General features: G+C 40.8%; 1 protein-coding gene across 3 annotated transcripts; it reads left to right on the forward strand.

Annotated features, from left to right (window-relative positions):
• The first annotated feature begins 4,208 nt into the window (after nucleotides 1–4,208).
• Nucleotides 4,209–20,227, forward strand: dzip1 (DAZ interacting zinc finger protein 1). 3 transcript variants are annotated; one of them, XM_026159327.1, is made up of 20 exons: nucleotides 4,209–4,304; nucleotides 4,686–4,792; nucleotides 5,417–5,493; nucleotides 5,689–6,291; nucleotides 8,064–8,148; nucleotides 10,862–10,977; nucleotides 11,808–11,966; nucleotides 12,060–12,191; nucleotides 12,271–12,333; nucleotides 12,437–12,565; nucleotides 12,829–12,877; nucleotides 15,110–15,160; nucleotides 15,334–15,393; nucleotides 15,840–16,015; nucleotides 16,112–16,313; nucleotides 16,644–16,818; nucleotides 18,632–18,990; nucleotides 19,247–19,368; nucleotides 19,490–19,649; nucleotides 19,776–20,227. In XM_026159327.1, the coding sequence occupies exons 3-20, from the start codon at nucleotides 5,491–5,493 to the stop codon at nucleotides 19,859–19,861; spliced, it is 2,730 nt and encodes a 909-aa protein (XP_026015112.1). In that variant the 5' UTR covers nucleotides 4,209–4,304; nucleotides 4,686–4,792; nucleotides 5,417–5,490; the 3' UTR covers nucleotides 19,862–20,227. The 3 variants fall into 3 exon arrangements, with proteins under 3 accessions (XP_026015112.1, XP_026015113.1, XP_026015111.1); XM_026159326.1 differs by lacking the exons at nucleotides 4,209–4,304; nucleotides 4,686–4,792; nucleotides 5,417–5,493 and adding an exon at nucleotides 5,513–5,609; XM_026159328.1 differs by lacking the exons at nucleotides 4,209–4,304; nucleotides 4,686–4,792; nucleotides 5,417–5,493; nucleotides 15,334–15,393 and adding an exon at nucleotides 5,500–5,609.
• The last annotated feature ends 495 nt before the right edge of the window (nucleotides 20,228–20,722 follow it).

The following is a 20,722-nucleotide window of genomic DNA, read 5'->3' on the forward strand; positions in this document are numbered from 1 at the left end:
CCCCCTTGAAGTCAATTCCTAGGTCATACAGATGCAAATGCACTTCATTAGATTTTGATAGCATGCAAATTCCCATTAACATGCTCTTCACATGACACTATGGTACATCAATTATCTTTGGAAGAGAGAGCAAATGAATTGTCACAAAATTTACTATTTGTATGAGGTCAAATTAGCACCTGTAATGTCTTCAGCCAGTGCATTCTCTCTTGCCTCCATGTAGACCTTCTTCAGTGGCAAATCCTTGGTCATTTGAAGAACAGCAGTGAAGTTTTTGCTAAAGCGACGACAGATGTTGTCTTGGCAGGGATGCATTAAATCAACCTCATCACACAACTGGAAATGAAAAGAGCAGAATAGACAAAAGAATGACATTTTACATTGAGGATTTAAACTTTTGACATGTTTAAAGACACAGACTGGAGATAAAGGTAAAGTGCTTTAACCCTTGAACAAAAAATTCTAAAGCTAATAAACAGATTGATTAATCAGTTAGTACAGAAAATAATAATAATCAGATTTAGAGACAAAAAAAATCATTAGCTGTTTCCCCAATCATCTTAACAATTCTTGGGTTGCAGACAGTGTCCCTGCACAGAGCTTACAGCTCTCATATTCGAAAATCCCAAATCCCACTAAGTAGGTGAAATGGTACAAATGTGTACTTTCCATTGTTTAAAATCCCTTTGAGCGGGAAACAAGTTAGATGCGACAAATTTTGCTTAGAAAACATTTTTGTTAATAGCTATATTTACATACTAGCATGTTTTGAGAAATTATTGATTTTTTTACATTGTTGTACACGGTTACTGACTATTTATTGATAAAACACTGGAATACGGCGGGCAGACAGACGTTGAACATTCCACCAACAGTCTAAATAGTCCACATTTGTACCTTTCTTTGTTTAAAACTTAGCTAACTGCTAGCATTCACCCATGTTAAAGCTAGCTCTTCGGACTTTTGCTAACTCTACTGTAAAATTACACGTTGTAATTTTTATAAAAACACAAAATCACACCCGACTTACCTCTAAACCTTTGCGCCTCGTCGTCTGACACATCAACGCCTTCTTCCATCAACTTTTTAAGGAGCTCCTCCATCGATAACCCCCTGAGAGTCATTTTCTGTGCCAACGCTAGTCAGCGCGGAGGCGGAGCACTCATCGCTGCTGGCTTTTCAGCCTTTGGGATTAATGCGCGTTGCGAACTTGATACATGGAAATACAACATTGTGGTATTAATGCGCAGTTGTTTAGAAACAGTTATGCTGTCTTGGCGAACTATATTTGTAACTTACAAAATGTAGTCACCGTAACATAAAAATCTGCTTGACATTTTAACTTCCAAAGAACCTCGGTTTAACTTGATGTTGCAAATTCCATAAAAACCTCACAATTAATGAACAATTCTAGGATGTAGTAAAAGCAAAAAAGTAAATGGCCAAACATAACAGTAAAATGATTTCACGTTTTTGAAAGATTTAAAACATTAAAAAATTATAACTGGAACTTAATAAAATGGAAATGGACCAGTTTTTTTTTAACATCATTTGGTTGTGCCTGCATGTCATTGTGTGTTTTTTAAAAAAAATATAATTTAACATAACTTACACAAAGGTAGGTTACAGATATTCTTTGCATCATAGGATAATTTACGTACAGAGGAGAGGACCAACAGATTTGATTATAACATGTAGCTTTTATGAGCACACTCACATCTCATATGAATTTTACAATTAACCAGGCCCATCCAGATTTTCCCATGCTGACCCATTACCACGTTCTGCCACTGTCACTGCAGTACAGGTCAAAATGGTACAGATTTGTACTTTATTTCAAATTGTACCTTTAAAGGGGCATTTCTGGACTTTTAAAGACCAGTATTGTACTTTTAAGGGAACATTTTAAAAAAATGTACCTATAGGTACAAAAATGTTCTTCTCTCGTACCTCTATTTCTGAGAGTGTACAGCTGAACTCCGACACCTCATTGTGATGCTACTGGTGAGAGCTTGCTGTCTTTACCCGGGCAAAGCCTGCAAGGAGACTCTCTCCTGCTTGCCTCAGGCTATCCTGACAGTCACAGGCCCTGTCCGGAGGAATTAAAATCTCTATTTATCAGGACTCGACTGAAGCTGTCCGGGGACTGACTGGGGAAATGGCACACAGCACACAGGCAGCCTATTCCAACAGTGGGACTCAGATGGAGAGTTCAACATGCTGCGATGTGTCCGTGAAGATTGCTTCTTGACAGCACACTCATTACAACTTCATACTTTGTTTCACTCTTTAAGTAAACTGTGCCACTGCCAGCACCAACCTGAATATGAAGCATTCTTTAATCTTATGTCTAAAAGAAACATAGAAAGAATGACTGGCGTTTTTCCCTTGAACACAAACAGTGCGACCTGCATGTGCAAGGACGTGCGTGTGTGCGGGTCCGACCTGCTGAGTTGTTCTTCCTTATTAATGCTCAGACTGTGTCGCCTCTTCTAGCTGCTCTCCATCACAGCAGCAGTGGGCAACATTTACTCTGACAAAGAGGGAAGGAGGGAGGAACCTCCACAGCTGCTCCACAATAGAGTCAAAGCGCCTGCATAAGCACAGATCAGTTCTCTACTGACCTCTGCTGGCGAGACGATGCGGTAAATAGTGTGACCCCTATAATCGAAATGGACTGAAAGATGTTAGAGGTTCAGTTTATTAAAGAATAAGTTTCGATAATACTCTTTAAAATTCCATATAGCTAGAGAATTTTTTATTCGGCATCAATTTTTTATTCAGCATCTCTGCTCTCCCCCATAATACAGCAGGTAGAAACAATAAAAAGTACAGATTCTACCAAACATCACAATATTACAACCCAAATCCAAAAAGCTGGTCTGCTGTGTAAAAATCTAAATAAAAACAGGATTCAGTTATTTTGCAAACACAGTACAACACAGAAAAAAGGTGTTTAAACTGAGAAAATGTAGCATTTAAAAAAGAAGAGAAAGAAGGCCATACTGAATTTGATGGAAGCAACATGTCTCAAATAAAAGTTGCGACACAGACATGTTTACCACTAAGGTCTTCCCTGAAAAACCATGTTGTTTGGATAGGAGTCTATTTCAATAATGGCTGTGTGGCAGGCAAAGTGTGGACCCAAATACAGGAGTCGTGAGACAAGACTTAAACTTAGCTTAAAAGCAGCTTTAATGCCGAAGAGTCTCCTTATTCCTTATACCTTATATATACCTATAACCCTATAACACAAAAACACGAGTAAAGAATGAGGCAGGAATTAACTAACCAAAGAAGGAACAGAGCTGCAGGGAACACATTTTTGAGGATGACTCAGACAATAAATACACTGCAGACAATGAGGGTAAAATAAAACAGGTGGGAAACAGTAGAAACAAATCAGGGATAACGAGTCAGAGAAGGTCAAACTGAACATAATGCAAAAACAAAATAACATTTAGACTAACACAGAGACATTTAAACTTGGCACAGACAAAAAGGTCAACAAACATGAAGACATGATTGACTGAGGAGACGTGGCACAGAAAGACCAGACAGATGATGACTGGGAACTAACAAAACTATACATAACAAATGCTATGCAAATGAAAGGTGTGTGTGTGTGGGGGGGGGGGGGATTATCAAACCAATAACACAAATCTATAAATGTTTAGAACATAAATCCCTTAAAAACAAAGACAAATCATTAACTCACAAAACCAAAAGACTTTGAGTCAAAGACCCAGGGGCCGTGTTATATGTTGCTGTATAACCCATCAGCTGTAAATACCTCACATGTGATGGAGAAATAACAACATTAACGCATCTACGAAGTCTAGTTGAAAAACAACGATCACGAGAAGTTCAAATCCGCTTGAACGTGTGTTTTTATTTTTGTTCCTTCGTCTTCTATGGAACTGAAAAGAAAGGACGAAATAATGTAATAAAGACGCAAACAAAAAAGGCAAAAGGAAACAACCACAAGGTGGAGTCTTTCTGCAAGCCTGGCATGCTGTAGGTTAGAGGATCGGAAAGTTTTCAAAATCTTCACATGCATCTATACATGGTGCTTTTGCGTCCCTGTAGATATGCAGGTGTCTCACAATTTCTTCTAATGTGCTCTCTTTTTGTGTTTTTAAATGTGTTTAAAGTTATTTCCTTCCGCTGAAGTGGGAAGATTCTACACCCCTATTCAGCCCCAAATTGAACAGCTGCTCCCTTCCCCCACTTCTTACTGCGAGATGCGTCAAACTCACGCCGGATAACACCGGAAATAATGTGTTTACTTCGCCAAAGTACAGGTTCGTAGTAATTCTTGGAAAGCTTTGGTATCGAAGCTGGAAATAGACTTTTCAGAGTGACAGATGTGTTTCTACTCGGATCAGTGAATTGGAGTTTCCGCAGTAAAATAAGACATGAACCTGAATTGAATATCGCTAAAAATTAAAAATGTAATTCATAAAAATAAAAGAAAATGACGGCTCAGTCAGAAAAAAAAGCTGAGGTTAAACATATAGCATATGGCTAATGTTTGGGAACATTGTACTACTGCGTTTCTGTAAAATGAAATAAAAAGGTTTAAATTTAGCTTAAACTTTTCTGCATTGGCATTTTATTTTAAAGGCAAACGAGGAAGTGTCGTATTTATTACGTCTGTCTTGACCGTTGTCTTTTCGGAGCAGGCATTTAGGAATGTGGAGACCAGCAGCTACGTCACCCTCAAATCGCCTGGGATCTCGTCGAAAATAAACTTTTTTAAAGGCCACGAATTAAAATCACAATCTTCCAGGTAAGTTATTTTTCATGTGGTAGTCCAATGTCAAACTTAAGATTAAATATTCACAGGTGTTAGTGACGTGTAATAAGGTTTAATATTGACTTAAGAAAAATGTCCGTTACCCAGACAGGCAGGAATGAAGAGATTTCAAAGAGTTGTTCTTTTTTTTTTTTAGCTAGCGGCTATTCTGGTCTCTCTTTTTTTCTAAACCGTAACTTGAAGTATTAAGAAGGACAAGCTCAAGCATGCCTGCTGTTGTTTGACTTGAGATCAAGCAGGGGAATAAAACAAAAGCCTGCCCGAACTTGAAATGACTGTTTAGAGACGTGATGCCGACAGATTAACGGTATTTGCTGTTAGCATGGAAAACGTTTTCCTGAACCTCCCTCGTGCTCCTCCGCAGGTACGTTAGTTCGCCTTTTATTCTGTTTCACACCGTTTAGATGGAGGTGAGTGAGGAGACTTTGTTGTACAGAATAAGCTGATATGTACTGCAGGTTACAGCGCACTGTGAACTGTGTGGACACGTTTTGTTGGTCGCTGTTTAGATAACGTTTCTCCCCAGGGACGCTCGCCGCTGTCTCCAAGGTAACGGGGCGGACGCCTAATCTTGCTTGTCGCTTTGTGCTGCTTTAGCAACGGGGGCGGAACCGGAGAGGAGTGACGGCTCTTTGATCTGTTTCTTCGAGTAAAGGCAAAACCAGTCGAAGATGGTAAGGGCGATTGGCTGTGTGAGGACAGCAGCAGCAACATAGGTAGAAGGAGGCTGAGCAGGAAGTGGTGGAATCTGTGTTCTGCTGTTACCTCGCTGAAGCAGATGCTTCTTGATGTATGTCTTTCTTTCTCTCTCCTAGTGATTGTATTTGATGCTAATGTGACTCCATCCCTTTCTCTCCTCTTTTTTTCAGCCATTTCACGAGGGAGTCTACTACCCGTACACCAGTGACACCCAGGGGACCCACTCGTCAGCTGGGATCCCCTCTCTTCTGAATTCTCCTCTCAGCCAGAACATTGTAAACGGCCACACAGCATCATCTGCACCAGGCATGACTCCGTCCAGCACCACCTCCGCCTTTCTCCCTTTCAAGTTCCGCCCACGCAGAGAAAGCGTGGACTGGCGGCGGATCAATGCAGTGGATGTAGACTTAGTAGTGAGCCAGCTGGATGTGGATGCCCTTCAGGAGCACATCAGCATGGTGACCTTCTGCAGCTTGGAGGGGGAGCGATGCCAGCGGTGCCAGACCCCCGTGGACCCAGCTCTGCTGAAGCTCTTGCGCCTTGCTCAGCTCACGGTGGAGTGGCTCCTCCACTGCCAGGACTTTCTCTCCCTCAATCTGCGTGCGGCGGAGGAGAGGCTGTCGGCCACCGCCAGGGAGCGTGAGCAGCTGCTGGTTCAGCAGAAGAAGCAGGAGGAGAAGGTGAAGGCGCTGACTGCAGAGCTCAAGCAGCGAAAGAAGGTTATTCGCACCCAGCAGTCGCTGCTCGCCCCACGAATCATCAGCAGCCACAAGGTACCGTTGACAGGCTAAACGCTTTCTCTTTGAGGGCTATTGGAGCTGTTTGAATTTAATATATGTGTGGCAGCAGACATCCACCCCCACCCTCTTTTTTCCTCTCCGAAGGCCCAAGTCTGTCATTGTTCCTGAAACCTATTCACATCTTTGGCTTTGTGCATTTCACAACAGGGTTTCACGGGAGAAATGGAAAGCTTTTAGCATGGCCCAAGGAAATTCGCAGCTCTGAAAGCAGTTGTTATGTCCTAACCACAGTCAAGTTCTAATAATCTTTGTTTTCATGCAGGAAAAATCAGATTTAAAGCTGCTGAGCAGATGGTGTCAATTAGTGGCAATTAGTGTATTTTTTTTTAATCTTAAAAGGAAAGCAAACCCATCTGCCATCTCATCGCATGTCTGTGAATGCTGTCCCTGTAGGTTATTTATCACACAAATAAAAAAAAGCTTCCTGTCCTCTTCAGGTGAACAACTAGCTCTGACCTGGCTAGGCTGTTCCCAAGGCAACAGATATAGTGTGTCATGAGAGCATGTGGTTGCTAGGTGTGCGCTAGAAGCTCAGCTAACAGAGCTGGTTCAATTATTGATAGCGAGGCCATGTGCATGTGTCCTTTGAGGACCTTTGCTACTTTGGTGCCATATTTCTACAACATGAACCCACACTGCTGTCTTTGAAGACTAATTTAATTTGACTCCTAATTTTTCAGAGTTACTCCTAACCAGTAATTTGAATGAGTTTTTGCTAACATATGTTTTGACAACATATCTGTAGCAATATTTAGTCCCAGGAACAATCAGAGGCAGTGTTAAATGTAGCGTGTGTGTGAGCTGGTGTGTGGCGATGTCTGCCGCAGGGAAACATGATCATCACTCATGCTATGTGTCTGTTTGGAAACATGAGCCTAAACTCAGGATGCTTCTGTTTGGAGCATGTTTATGTTGCTGGGCTCTGTCTGAATCAAACACATGCTGCATTCATGAACACACAGACAGGTGGTTTGCTCCACTACATTTGTGAAATCTTAGGAATTAGTATCAGTTTGTAAGATCGGTTATCACAGATTCCTCAGTTGCAATTTATGCAAAATGAAACACCTCACATAAAGATGGATATTTTTAAAAATTTTAAGGGTACTGATAATATTCTTACTGATACAGTTCTTTAACTGCTACCTTATTTTGTTACTATTGTAACTTCTTTAAGGAGAAAAAAACAAAAAGTTATAAACTAGCATTTCTTTATTTTATTGTGCAATTACTTGATAAAATAAAGCTGATTCATAAAGCTCTTCCTTAGTAAGAGAAGGTGTAAGTGATTGCTGTTCCTCTGCCAGCAAGGAGGCTGTGGAGAGGGTGTCTGTTCAATGTGCTCTCTCTCCTCCAGAGTCCTAAGTAAGTCCAGTCTCCTGCCAACATCAGCCACTTGGTGTTTTTGTCTGTCAGGCTGATATGTACTGCAGAATAAGTTTTTTGACTGAGCAGATTAGTCCGCAGATAATTGACGTTACAATACACCAACTATATATGCAGCTTGACTACAAAGCTGTCAGGTCTCCAGCTGTTGGTGCCTGTAAGCGTGTGTTATGCAGTCTTAATACACTGCAGCATAAAAGAGAGCACTGTCCACCACAGTGTGGTAAAATAATAGTAGCATTGGTGTGTTTATGATGAGATATTAAAGATTTTTTATTATAAATTTTGAGTTATTACGTAGTGATTTATTTCTGCAGCCAATTTGATTAATGCATTTTTGTGTTCTTTCTTGCTTTTAGTGCCTGCATTGTGAGAAATCGTTCCTCAATGCCTCCTTTCTGCAGAATCACATGCAGCGGAGGCACCCTGATGAGTACGAGAGCAGTAAGTGAAGTTAGGATTGATCTGAAGAACGACATGGAGGAAAAATATGAAGCATGTTGATAACATGCTTACATGCAGTTACAGTGGCTTGCAAAAGTATTCGGCCCCCTTGGACTGTTCCACATTTTGTCACATCATACATGATTCCAAACATTTTTTACAAATAAATAACTGCAAAGTGGGGTGTGCATAATTATTCACCCCCCTGAGTCAATACTTTGTAGAACCACCTTTTGCTGCAATGACAGCTGCCAGTCTTTTAGGGTATGTCTCTACCAGCTTTGCACATCTAGAGACTGAAATCTTTGCCCATTCTTCTTTGCAAAACATCTCCAGCTCAGTCAGATTAGATGGACAGCGTTTGTAAACAGCAGTTTTCAGATCTTGGCCAGATTCTCGATTGGATTTAGATCTGGACTTTGATAAGATAAGATAACCTTTATTAGTCCCACACGTGGGAAATTTGTTTTGTCACAGCAGGAAGTGGACAGTGCAAAAGTTATGAGGCAAAAATTAGAATACAATAAGAATAAATACAGTACACAACTGTACAGAATAGAATAAAATAAAATACTATATACAGTAGAATAAAATAAAATAAATATACAATAAGATAAAAATAGAATACAAATACAAATAATATATACAACTGAGTAAAAATACAACGATGACAGAAAGGATTATTGCACTTAGTATTATTGCATATGTATGGATGTGTGTGCTTGATCAGTTAAAGTCTTTATTATGGAGTCTGACAGCAGTGGGGAGGAAAGACCTGCGAAATCTCTCCGTCCCACACCGTGGGTGCCGCAGTCTCCCACTGAAGGAGCTGCTCAGTGCTGTCACAGTCTGCTGCATGGGGTGGGAGATGTTGTCCATCAGGGATGACAGCTTAGCCGCCATTCTCCTGTCACTCACCACCTCCACTGGGTCCAGAGGGCATCCTAGAACAGAGCTAGCCCTTCGGATCACCCTGTTCAGTCTCTTCCTGTCCCCAGCAGACCACACCATAAAAGATAGCAGAAGCCACAACAGAGTCATAGAAGGTCTTCAGGAGTGGGCCCTCCACTCCAAACGACCTGAGTCTCCGCAGCAGGTACAGCCTGCTCTGCCCTTTCCTGTAGAGGGCGTCTGAGTTATGAGTCCAGTCCAGTCTATTGTTCAGATGAACACCAAGGTACCTGTAGCTGTCCACAGCCTCAATGTCCATACCTTGGATGTTCAGTGGTTGCAGTGGAGAATGCTTGTGCCTGCGGAAGTCTACCACCAGTTCCTTGGTTTTACTGGCGTTGATCTGGAGGTAGTTCAGCTGGCACCAGTCCACAAAGTCTTGGGTCAGACCTCTGTACTCCTTGTCGTCCCCATCAGTGATGAGGCCGACTATTGCAGAGTCATCAGAGAACTTCTGCAGGAAGCACTGGGTGGAATTGTGGGAGAAGTCAGCAGTGTAGATGGTGAAGAGGAACGGAGCCAGAACCGTTCCCTGTGGGGCCCCCGTACTGCAGACGACCCTGTCCGACACACAGCCCTGAGTCCTCCTGACTGGGCCATTCTAACACATGGATATATTTTGTTTTGAACCGTTCCATTGTTGGCCTGGCTTTATGTTTAGGGTCGTTGTCCTGCTGGAAGGTGAACCTCCGCCCCAGTCTCAAGTCTTTTGCAGACTCCAAGAGGTTTTCTTCCAAGACTGCCCTATATTTGGCTCCATCCATCTTCCCATCAACTCTGACCAGCTTCCCTGTCCCTGCTGAAGAGAAGCGGAGCATGATGCTGCCACCACCATATGTGACAGTGGGGATGGTGTGTTCAGAGTGATGTGCAGTGTTAGTTTTCCGCCACACATAGCGTTTTGCATTTTGGTCTCATCTGACCAGAGCACCTTCTTCCACATGTTTGCTGTGTCCCCCACATGGCTTGTGTCAAACTGCAAACAGGACTTTTTAATGGTTTTCTGTTAACAGTGGCTTTCTTCTTGCCACTCTTCCATAAAGGCCATCTTTGTGCAGTGCACGACTAATAGTTGTCCTATGGACAGATTCCCCCACCTGAGCTGTAGATCTCTGCAGCTCGTCCAGAGTCACCATGGGCCTCTTGGCTGCATTTCTGATCAGCCTTGTTCGGCCTGTGAGTTTAGGTGGACGGCCTTTTCTTGGTAGGTTTACAGTTGTGCCATACTCCTTCCATTTCTGAATGATCGCTTGAACAGTGCTCCGTGGGATGTTCAAGGCTTGGGAAATCTTTTTGTAGCCTAAGCCTGCTTTAAATTTCTCAATAACTTTATCCCTGACCTGTCTGGTGTGTTCTTTGGACTTCAAGGTGTTGTTGCTCCCAATATTCTCTTAGACAACCTCTGAGGCCGTCACAGAGCAGCTGTATTTGTACTGACATTAGATTACACACAGGTGCACTCTGTTTAGTCATTAGCACTCATCAGGCAATGTCTATGGGCAACTGACTGCACTCAGACCAAAGGGGGCTGAATAATTACGCACACCCCACTTTGCAGTTATTTATTTGTAAAAAAATTTTGGAATCATGTATGATTTTCGTTCCACTTCTCACGTGTACACCACTTTGTATTGGTCTTTCAAGTGGAATTCCAATAACATTGATTCATGTTTGTGGAAGTAATGTGACAAAATGTGGGAAAGTTCAAGGGGGCCGAATACTTTTACAAGCCACTGGATGTCACTGTCACTTGTCTTTTCAGAGCTGAACTCCCACAGTGAGCAGAAATCTGAGATTAATAGTCTCAAACTGGAGATCAGCAGTCTGAAGGAACAGATTGTTCAGCAACAGCAGGTGTTAGAAGCCAAAATAGCTCAGGTAGGATCACAAAGCAACATCTGAACTTTAATCAGAAAACATTAATCAAATAAAACTGAAAGCTGTGATTTGTAAATTATCTTTGGCCTGGGTTACAATAAAATAATACAATATTTACTATTTGGAAAACTCTTAATAAAAAGAAGAAAAAGGTTCTTCTTACAGGTGTAAGATGTGCAATGTTGTTATGCCAAAAGGGTTCTCAGCTTTGTGAGATACTCATGGAAAAAAGTGTCTTGAAGCCTTTACATGATGTTTTAAGATCTCAGTGTACTTTTTAGCATCAATGGTGCCTTGGCTAAAGTGAAGGTAACACTTTTCTGGGGCACTGACACAATCTTACAGCATGATGGAGCTTGACTTCAATTCAATTCAATTTTATTTATATAGCGCCAAATCACAACAACAGTCGACTCAAGGTGCTTTAGATTGTACACTATATCCTATAATAATAGATAATAGACTTTTGGATTAGCTTGTAGCACTGTGGCCCTCCTGTGGTCCAGAAAAGCACATGACATCCTTTTTCTTCCTAATCAACAACAACAACTGAAATGATGACACTACTGATCCCAATACCCCTGTTACACTGTATTACTGCATTGCCAGAAAATAAATTCAAGTCAGAATCACTTTAGAAATAGCTCTTTTTTTAAAACGGCAATTTTCCATACTGTCTATATTCCTAGCTTATCCACTAATCTCACTTTGTAACACTGTCATCACAAAATGCTGCTATTTTATTGTAAGATATGGATCACAGTGCGAAAGCTTTTTTTTGAGAGCTTCGTGGTCACTAATGAAGCTCATGTTAACGGTTGTGATTCTAGGAAAAAGAACAACAATCGATGCACAAAGACCTGTTGAGAGAATTGGACCGTTTTAAGGCCGAGGAGATGGCGCGCATGGACAGAAAGATAGAAGACAGCAGGGACGGCATGCGCAGAGAGATGGAATTTCTTTACAACCGAAATATTCAGGCTCTCAATGTATGAAATCAGTATTTTTTTGTATACCACTGATTTGATCTTCAGGGTGTCTTAATCATTCCTATAATCTTTCTTATCTGTTTCCATTCATAGGAAGTAAATCAGAATCAGACAGCCAAGCATGAAAGGTCAGCCAGCCCTGTGCACTCACAGCCAGAGAGAGATGTGGACATGTACAAAGAGATCCAAGCCATCCAAAAGCTGGAACACCAGCTGAAGAAACAGGTCAGTCCTGAGATTGTTGCAAACCCCAAAGCGATTTTATTTTTAATGCCACTTAAATTGCCAAAAATGACTCTTATAGGATAAGAAGTGGGAATCCAGACTGCAAGAAATGAAGGTTCAACACGAGTCTGAAAAGAATCAGGTATGCTTTAATGTTCATCCTGATTAAAGCATATGCAGTATTAAACAAGCTTCTTTTGAAATGAACCAGCCGGAAAATTCATCCTCTTCCCGTTGTCTTCCAGCTGCTGAATGAGCTGAGCAAAATGCAGTCGTCTTTATCAGAGTACCAGGAGCAAAGCCAGAGGCAGCAGCAGGAGATGAGGAAGAGGCTGCAGGAAAAGGAGCAAACCATCAAGGCTCAGAGGGAGCAGGTTAGCTCACACAATCACAGTGGCACAGTAATCGCCTCACTGCACAATTATATTGTATCGAGGAAGTAAGGCGCGGGTCCGGTGCTTGTTAAGGATATCCTGTATTTGCTACATGGGCTTGTATTGACATGAGATAGTGTACATTTGGCTGGAAGCTACTTGTGCTTTTCCTGGAGTAGTTCAGTTTTTAGATTATAAACCAAGAAATCCTTGAAGATACTGGATCATGTGATCTAGTAAGTGACATTTGTTTTCTTCCCCAGATAAAGACCATTTCCTCAAATCCACCTACAAAAGTAGCTGAAGTACCAGGTATGGATTCCTTTTAATAATACCACAGTCACAGCTGTAGGTGGCATTCTCCTGTAGCTTGTGTGTGCTTGCATTAGCGATGTGCAACCACTCCACTGCCTTTCTACATCACATCTGTTTTTGCTGGAACAGCCACCTGTGTTTGAAGCATAGAATTGTCTATTCAGTAATAGATGCCTGTATTTAGAGTGGTGCTAGGGTTCTAAGCTGTGCGCGTGCGTAATCGCGCACGGCTGGCACAGTCTCTGTGCACAGAAAATCTGCATTGCGCACAAAAAACAAAACAAAAATCTGACCTGAATTGAAATTAAAATAAATACGTTAACAATTCATTCTGTTTTGCAGTGTGAGTCAGTCAGTGACTGGCTGCTCCAGCCAATAATGCGATTCACATTCGTATATACGCAGCTAATCAACGTTGTTGACAGGCTATGGCAGCGTCCTTATGTGCCGACACCGGTGTTTTAGCTAGCAAAGCGGCGTGGCTGATGTGGAGTGAAGCCACGTTAATGACAACGTGTACAACCACTGGAGATGTGAGCAGGACAGATGGAACAATTGATGGAAAAAGTGTGGACTTTATACCAGTTTTTAAATTGTGTTGATAGGCCACGTAAAACCAGAGTTATGATAAAAATATCTGCAATGTTTGGGTTTTTTTCCTGAATACTATCGTTGTTTATATTTACTGCGGGAAGAAACGGTAAAAACTGTGTTTTATAAGGAAAGCGCTCTCCGCCTGTGAGCAAAAGCAAAACCAAAAAAAAAACCCCTCACCCTTTCCTATTGGTGGAAAAATGTACCATGTCAACCAATCAAAAAATGATATGGCAACATGGCATTTAGTTGTTTAGGAAGGGGGAAGTTTTAGGAGTGACGGCGGTGTTTTGAGATGTGACAAAATGTGGGAAAGTTCAAGGGGACCAAATACTTTTGTAAGCCACTGTCAAGTCAAGTCAAGTCAAGTCAACTTTATTTGTCAATTCTGCCACATGTACAGGACATACACAGAATAGAAATTGCGTTACTCTCAAACCCTAGTGATTAGAAAAATGCAATAAAATAATTAAAAAGTAAAAATTTAAATAAATACAATACAATTTTACGTATAACAAAAAAAAAAGCTATGCAATGTATATGCACTGTATACTGTAATTTGCAGACAAACAGTTACAGGACTCTCTCCCAGACCATAGACTCATAATACAAGTCAGAGCTTTATAAAAATAAAAAAAAGAAAGAAAGTTGTGTTTTCAAAATTGGAGTTCAAGTTATTTTTACTTCCAATAGTGTTAACATACTACACAGGTCATGAACAAGATTTTTTTAAATTTTCATTGTAAGTGGGCTAAAGCAGTTAATTAAAAGTAGTCTAACATAAATGTAAATGCTGTAATTTGATTATTTTAATAAACCATGTAACTTGGATGGATTCGATGCTGGCGTGACCACAGTGCACACGTCTGTTGTTGCTCACAGTGGTCCAAGGGACCGCTCAGGGAGCTTGTGTGTTTTCTCAGACACATGAAAAATTAGGGAACATTGGTGCTAGGCCTTTATATAGGTTTACAGTAAGTCACCTTTTGGTCAGCAGTATGTAGATTATAAATCATTTTACTGGCATCACAAAAAAAATAAGTAAATAAACCAGCAATAAATTAAACTACACGTCCAAAATAATAAATAATCAACTCTTATGCTGTGTTAGAAAAAACAGACAAAGGGCTATAAGGAGTCATTGTGTCCTAATATGCCAACTGTGCTGCTCTTACAGAAATGATGACACTTTTCTGTGGTTTGTTTGCATTCATTTTCTGTCAGACAATTTCAATTTGGATTTATTCTTCCAGACATTGTGGCACAAGTTAATCTGTCTGTGGTAAAAACGCATCAGCCTTGAGTAACACTCAATCATCACTTCATCTTGTCAGTTGTACAGAGGACCTGTCCAGCACAGAACTACCATGAGCAGAAATGAAGCGGTCTTTAAAATCAAACTTTCATATATATTACTCTGAAACACCAAAAGCTAAAGTAGTTATTTATGCATCTCATCTGCATGATGGTATCTGGAAAAGTTTGTATCACATATGAAATTACATTGATATAGTGGAAGCAGTGGTATAACTCTGAGCATATAGTCTATATATAGTTTATACTGTAATGCTATAACAAGGAAATAACATTTCTGATCTTAATGCCACACTTTTCATCTTTGTTTCTGTTTTTCAGTCACTGTCAGTCCTCCGGCTTTGGAACCTAAACAAAGAAGAATTGTAGTCGGTAAGTTAATAGAAGCGTGCCACCAGAAGCAACATTTGTCACTCCCAGTGAGGCTGTGCATGTGCTTTTGTGCACAAAAGATTTAGCGTTTTGTGTTGTTTTTCTACTGCTCATACTCAGTATTCATTTTATCTGACCTTCTGACTTACCTGGACCTCATGCTGTCCAATTAGAGGAGCCAGTCTCTGTTCTTAAGCTGGATCCTATTCAGGAGGTGTCAGAAGAGGAGAAAGGTAAAATACACTAAAGACATTAAAACCAGCAGATCCAGCTGATTGCATGCTGCTGCTGCATGGATAAATCAGTCTCCTCTGAGTGACCGTTTTCAATGAGTGCATTTGGACTAAGATCATCTTATTCTGTACTGACACAAAGGACGTTAAGATGACCTTAGTACACTAAAGCATTTTGGAAAGCCAACTCTTGGCCTGTGTATATTCTGTGATGCTGTCATCATCATGTCCATTCATCATCTTGTTGCCTTGTTGTTGACAAATAAACTTAGAGACATTCTCCTCCTCTGCAGTCACATCTACCCAACTCCACCTGTGGTTTGGAGCTTCCTGTGAAAACTGCCAAATGCATGCTCATTGTATTCTTTTATTTCCCGTTTGCTGTCTGTAATTGGACCATGAATGTCCTGAACAGCTCGACTGACTGACTGAGATGTCCTTTACAGACTCGAGCAGCCAGTCAGACAGAAAGGTGGTGGAGAAGACGCCTGAGCCGGCTCCAGAGAAGAAGCCAAGGGTGAACACAAGCGTTTTGAAAAGGAACTCCAACATAAAGAGAGAGATACAAGCAGAGCTTGAACAGGCTCTGATCAAGAAGCTGGAGAACTTGGGGGTCAAGCCTGTATGTTGCATATTCCTAATGAGCAATACAAGGAAGAATATGTACCCTTATGCTAATCTGTAATGCTAATGTTATTCCCTCTACCTCTTTTAAAAGGATCAGAGCGGTCTAAAGAACATGGAGCTCACTGCGATTCTGTCCAAGCTGGATTCAAAGCGGGAGAGTGTTGCAAAGTCGATGTCTGGCTACTGGAACCACCGGGAAGAGATAAAGAGCATTGTGGAGCAGAAGCTGGGTGCTCAAAGCACCAGCAATCCTGCTGCATACTCTCAGCCTAGATCCAGACACCCTGTTCAAGGTGCTTTCCAGTTCTTAATCATCCAAAAGCCTCTTAGTGCATGAGATCATCTTCTTAACCAACAAGAAATAATACACTGTGCTTTTGTCAATTATATTGCTGTTTGAGCTACTGTTAGATTTGCTGCTCCTTTTACAATCAGAATTTTTCATCGCATGTGGGTAAAGTTGAATTTTATTTTATTTGACAATGACTGCATGTGCTTTCCATAAGGTAGGTGTAATCTGTTATAGCTTGTTTGCTGCCACATAAGCTGATTTAAGTTCTGACACACTGTCAGTGACTGAGCTGCTAATTGTGTTTACTTGACTCGTTTTTCTCTTCATTCAGTGTTGCAGATCCGCCCTCGCTCCAGCAGCCTGCCCTCCAGAGCCAGCCAGGGGGCGTCTGCTTCTGCAATCAGACAGCCTAAGACCCCTCAGCCAGCACCAAGGACCAAGGCCACCGCCCAATTCAAGACCTCTACACCCAACTCCAAGACAGCCTTAAAGAGCTTTGCTACCAAGTATGACAACAAGTTAATTTATCAGTCTTTGTAAAAGAATAGTTTGTCCATAAATGTCCACTCAGTATTTACATGGTTTAATCATAGCTGTGATAAATGTTCTAAAGTCATCTTTGATGAGCCATTGAAAAAAAAAACTCACACAGTTTTGAACCATTTAAATATAGCACGCTGTTACTTATATCACCGGTCTGTTCATCATCAGTTCAGTGGAGCACAGTTAAGGTTCAAAACTTTTGCCATTTACTGAAAAAAATCAAAGTGATGTATATTTAAGTATGTCTCAGTGCTTGGTTGTGAACATGGTTATAGGCATAAATGAACCCGTGCTAAAGCAAGGCTGCAGGGAATTTTATATTTTTAATATTTGTTTAGAATACGACTATATGTAGTGAGCTTTGCTGAGTTCTGCTTCTCTTTTCTGTTTGCATTCGCACCTCCAGTAGGAATGTTAACGTGATAAAATAGCAGATGGTTACCATAGCAGCAAGACATCCGCAACAAAAAGGTAGAGGTCGCCATAATCAGAGTTGTGTGTTTGTGTGTGTCATGGTTTTCATGGTAACAGTGTGCTGTTAAGCCCCAGTGCCTGCAGCCAGCTAATGGGTAGGTTGGACTTTAGTATAGAGTGCTATCCGTTCGCTGTAAGGCTAGTATGCTATGCTAGCACACATGAAGCAGCTGGGCTGGGTCAGTACAGGCTGTGACACACAGGTGCTGAGGTCTTTTGTAACCTTACTTCAGTATTTTCTGTCTCCTTTTCTTCTCTGTGTAGAATCATAATAATAGTTTAGTATCACGACCAACACTTTGGAAAATACAAATGTTCTATTTCAGTTCCATTTGGTTGTTTCTGGAAATTCCCATTTTTTTCTTTTTTTTTCTTTCTTGATTTTTTTTGTAATAACATTTTTGAAACGATTGGGCACAAAACAGGTGTTGTACTGTCAGGATGTGGCAGGTAAACCTGTATCAGACTCAGTGCTGGATACACATGCAAACAGTGAAAGTGTGTAGGATGTTCACTTTATTCGGATGGGGTGGGGCTTGTATATCACAGCTGATGTGGTCTGATCATCCAACACCCCCAGCAAGGAACACATCTCTGACCGGGGTATTTTTTGTAAGGAAAGTGCTTCCAAGTGCAGTGTGACACATCAACAATTTTGTAATCATTTTCCAGGAAATTGCAAAGTCTGAAATACCGTTAAGAACATTGTCAGCCTCCTGCTGACTTGTCATAGACTGCTTAAGTTGTATCATTTTGAACATCAACTAGGAACTACGGCTTTTTTCAGGGGTCTCAAACTTGCGGCCCATATTTTGACATGAATAAATATGAAGCAGTCTGGCCCTTGAAGTAAACTTTTATTTTGTTAAATACGAACAAAATGGTAGCTGAAGTGCTGCCACGTGTCCGGCCAGAAAGAGAGGAGTAGTGTGTTTATTTGGCAGTTCCGTGAAAGGCTTCAGTTAGTTGCGAGTGAGAGAAATAAATTGCGATCAGGTTTGCAGTTTTGACCTGTTATACAATGCTTGAAACAAAACACTGTGTTTTCTTGTTTGATGTCCGGGGGGGGGGTGTCCTACTTGAACACTAAAGTGGCCCTCCAATGAAGTGACAGTGCCAGCATTGGCCCACAGCTCATTTAAGTTTAAGACCCCTGGCTTTATTATCAATGAAGTTCTTACACTTAAAAAGTTAACACTTTGACTTCTCGGTTATTTGAAACAGAAACTAAATGCAACATTGTTCTGATCACTGTCAACTTAGTTGTGTGCAGCAAAAACTGTTATTTGTGTCATTCTTAAGGACTCCTCCCTTCAGTTCAGAGGATGAATCTGAGGATGATGTCACAGAAGAGGATGAGGAACAGCCCCTAAAACACCAGCAGGGGAAATCACCACAACCCAGATTTAACCAAGCAACCCAAATCCAAACTAGAGATGACAAAGCCAGTCCTGTCCAGGACAGGCAGGCTATTTTCAGGCAGTCGCCTATCTCCAACATTCAGTACTCCAAAGTGGGTGGTGTAACCAAGACTGCGGTCACAAAACTAAAGAGCGATGAAGAGGAAGATGATTGGTCAGAAGTCAGCGAGCAGCAGGAGACTGACCTCCAGAATTACAAAGACCAGAACGGCAATGTGGAGAAGAAAAACTACGGGAAAGGTTAGTTAGGTTTGATGTTTTGAAGGATCTGTGTAAAATGACGTTATACAGCATACATGTTCACCCTTAGTGCTGTGGTTATAGCCATTCCTCAACTCCCTGTGAATGGTACTATCTGGATTTTGATCAGTGGTTGTTGATCAAAGACCATTCACAGGATGTGGTTTATGCTATCATAGTTTGCTTGTTATGTAAGATTCCAAGGAATTGTTACAATGCCTTAAAGTGTAAATTGTGTGTTATGTCTTTTTTACAGAAAACAAAATCAGTGACCTGGCGAGAAAAATGGAGAAGCAGTTTGCTGAGAGAGCAGTCAAGAAACCACCAGGTGGCGTTAGCGTCTTACCAGAGAGGGCGGATGAGGTTCAGGAACTCAGTGTAAGATGATGTGATCTCAGTGGATTGCTTTGATTTGATACTGCATAAATAAAAATGTAAGCTGTCATCGCAAAATTAAAAATGATCCATAATGCTGAAACACTAATATACTTGCTGGCAGTACACAGATCTAGAGGAGAGCAGCGAGTGGATGGTCTCCTCCTTAGAGGACCGACGGGATATGTCAAAACCAGCCCAGGATTCAGGACCAATGAGGAAAAGCCTGGAATCACGAAGCACTAGTGTCTGGGGAACCCCCACAGAGAAGGGTCTTAAATCAGGTCAGTGCCACTTTAATGCAGATGAATGTTTTACTGCCTCTCGTGGTCTTCATAGGAGGACATGTTGACATTTGGAGTATGAAGCTTCTGTCTCATGCTGTCTGTGTGTTGTCGTGTGGCTCTCAGGTCTAACTGAAGCTGGAACAGGAAGCACGCTAAAGAGCAGCCTGTGCTCCCTGAGTGACATCAGTGACTCTGAGGACATCAGCTGATCACACAAAGAAACCTCAGCCACCTCCTCTGGCAACTACAATCAATCATAAAAAGCCATATTATAAAAGCTGTAAATAGAGGAAAGCAATATTTCACAAAGGTAGCTAGGATTCAGAGGTTGGCATAGAAAAGGTGGCCATCTAATCAATACCATAGACCTCGAAACTCTCTTCTTGCCTTAGTCTTTTTTACTGTTTATCTTTTAATAGATTGTCTTCTGTTTTTCTTATTTCGTTTTTTACTCATATACAATCCAAACTTTAAATGAGATACTGATTTTGGTACTGTATGTAGAGTGGGTACGATTTTGTATATCCCATTTTATAATGTATGTGACTTTGTAAATAAAATATTTATACAAGCAATCATAGATTTTTCTTATGAAATGATTTCAAGCAAGTAGTTTTTTGCCCAAATTTTGCTTTAATGGAAGTATTCTTAATGTCAATAAACACAATGAAATATGTCCAATGAAGGAAATAAAACAATGAGCTGTACAATAGGAAGTCTTAACATGTCACAGGAAACAATCTTTTGAGATGCCTATTCTGTGGATTTTGAACATAAAACTTCATGTGACAACATTTCAGCATTAATTCAACTGCTAAATATACAGAATATGCAAAATATGAGATATCTGCAAACCAGTTTCAATGCAGTCTTGTCTAAAACAGCCTAATAATTAACTGACATCGTTATGTTACAGTCTATATTTTTAATTCAATAAGATAAAAACTAGAATATACTTTAAATGCTTGAAATCGTTAAAAATGGCAGGATTTGTGGAAAATTTTGGGTCAATTTTTGCTGTAATTTTGGGGGTAAACAATATTATTTAGCTATAATAATATTATTTCATT

This window comes from Astatotilapia calliptera, chromosome 23 (genome assembly GCF_900246225.1).
Source record: "Astatotilapia calliptera chromosome 23, fAstCal1.2, whole genome shotgun sequence".
Lineage (NCBI taxonomy): Eukaryota > Metazoa > Chordata > Actinopteri > Cichliformes > Cichlidae > Astatotilapia > Astatotilapia calliptera.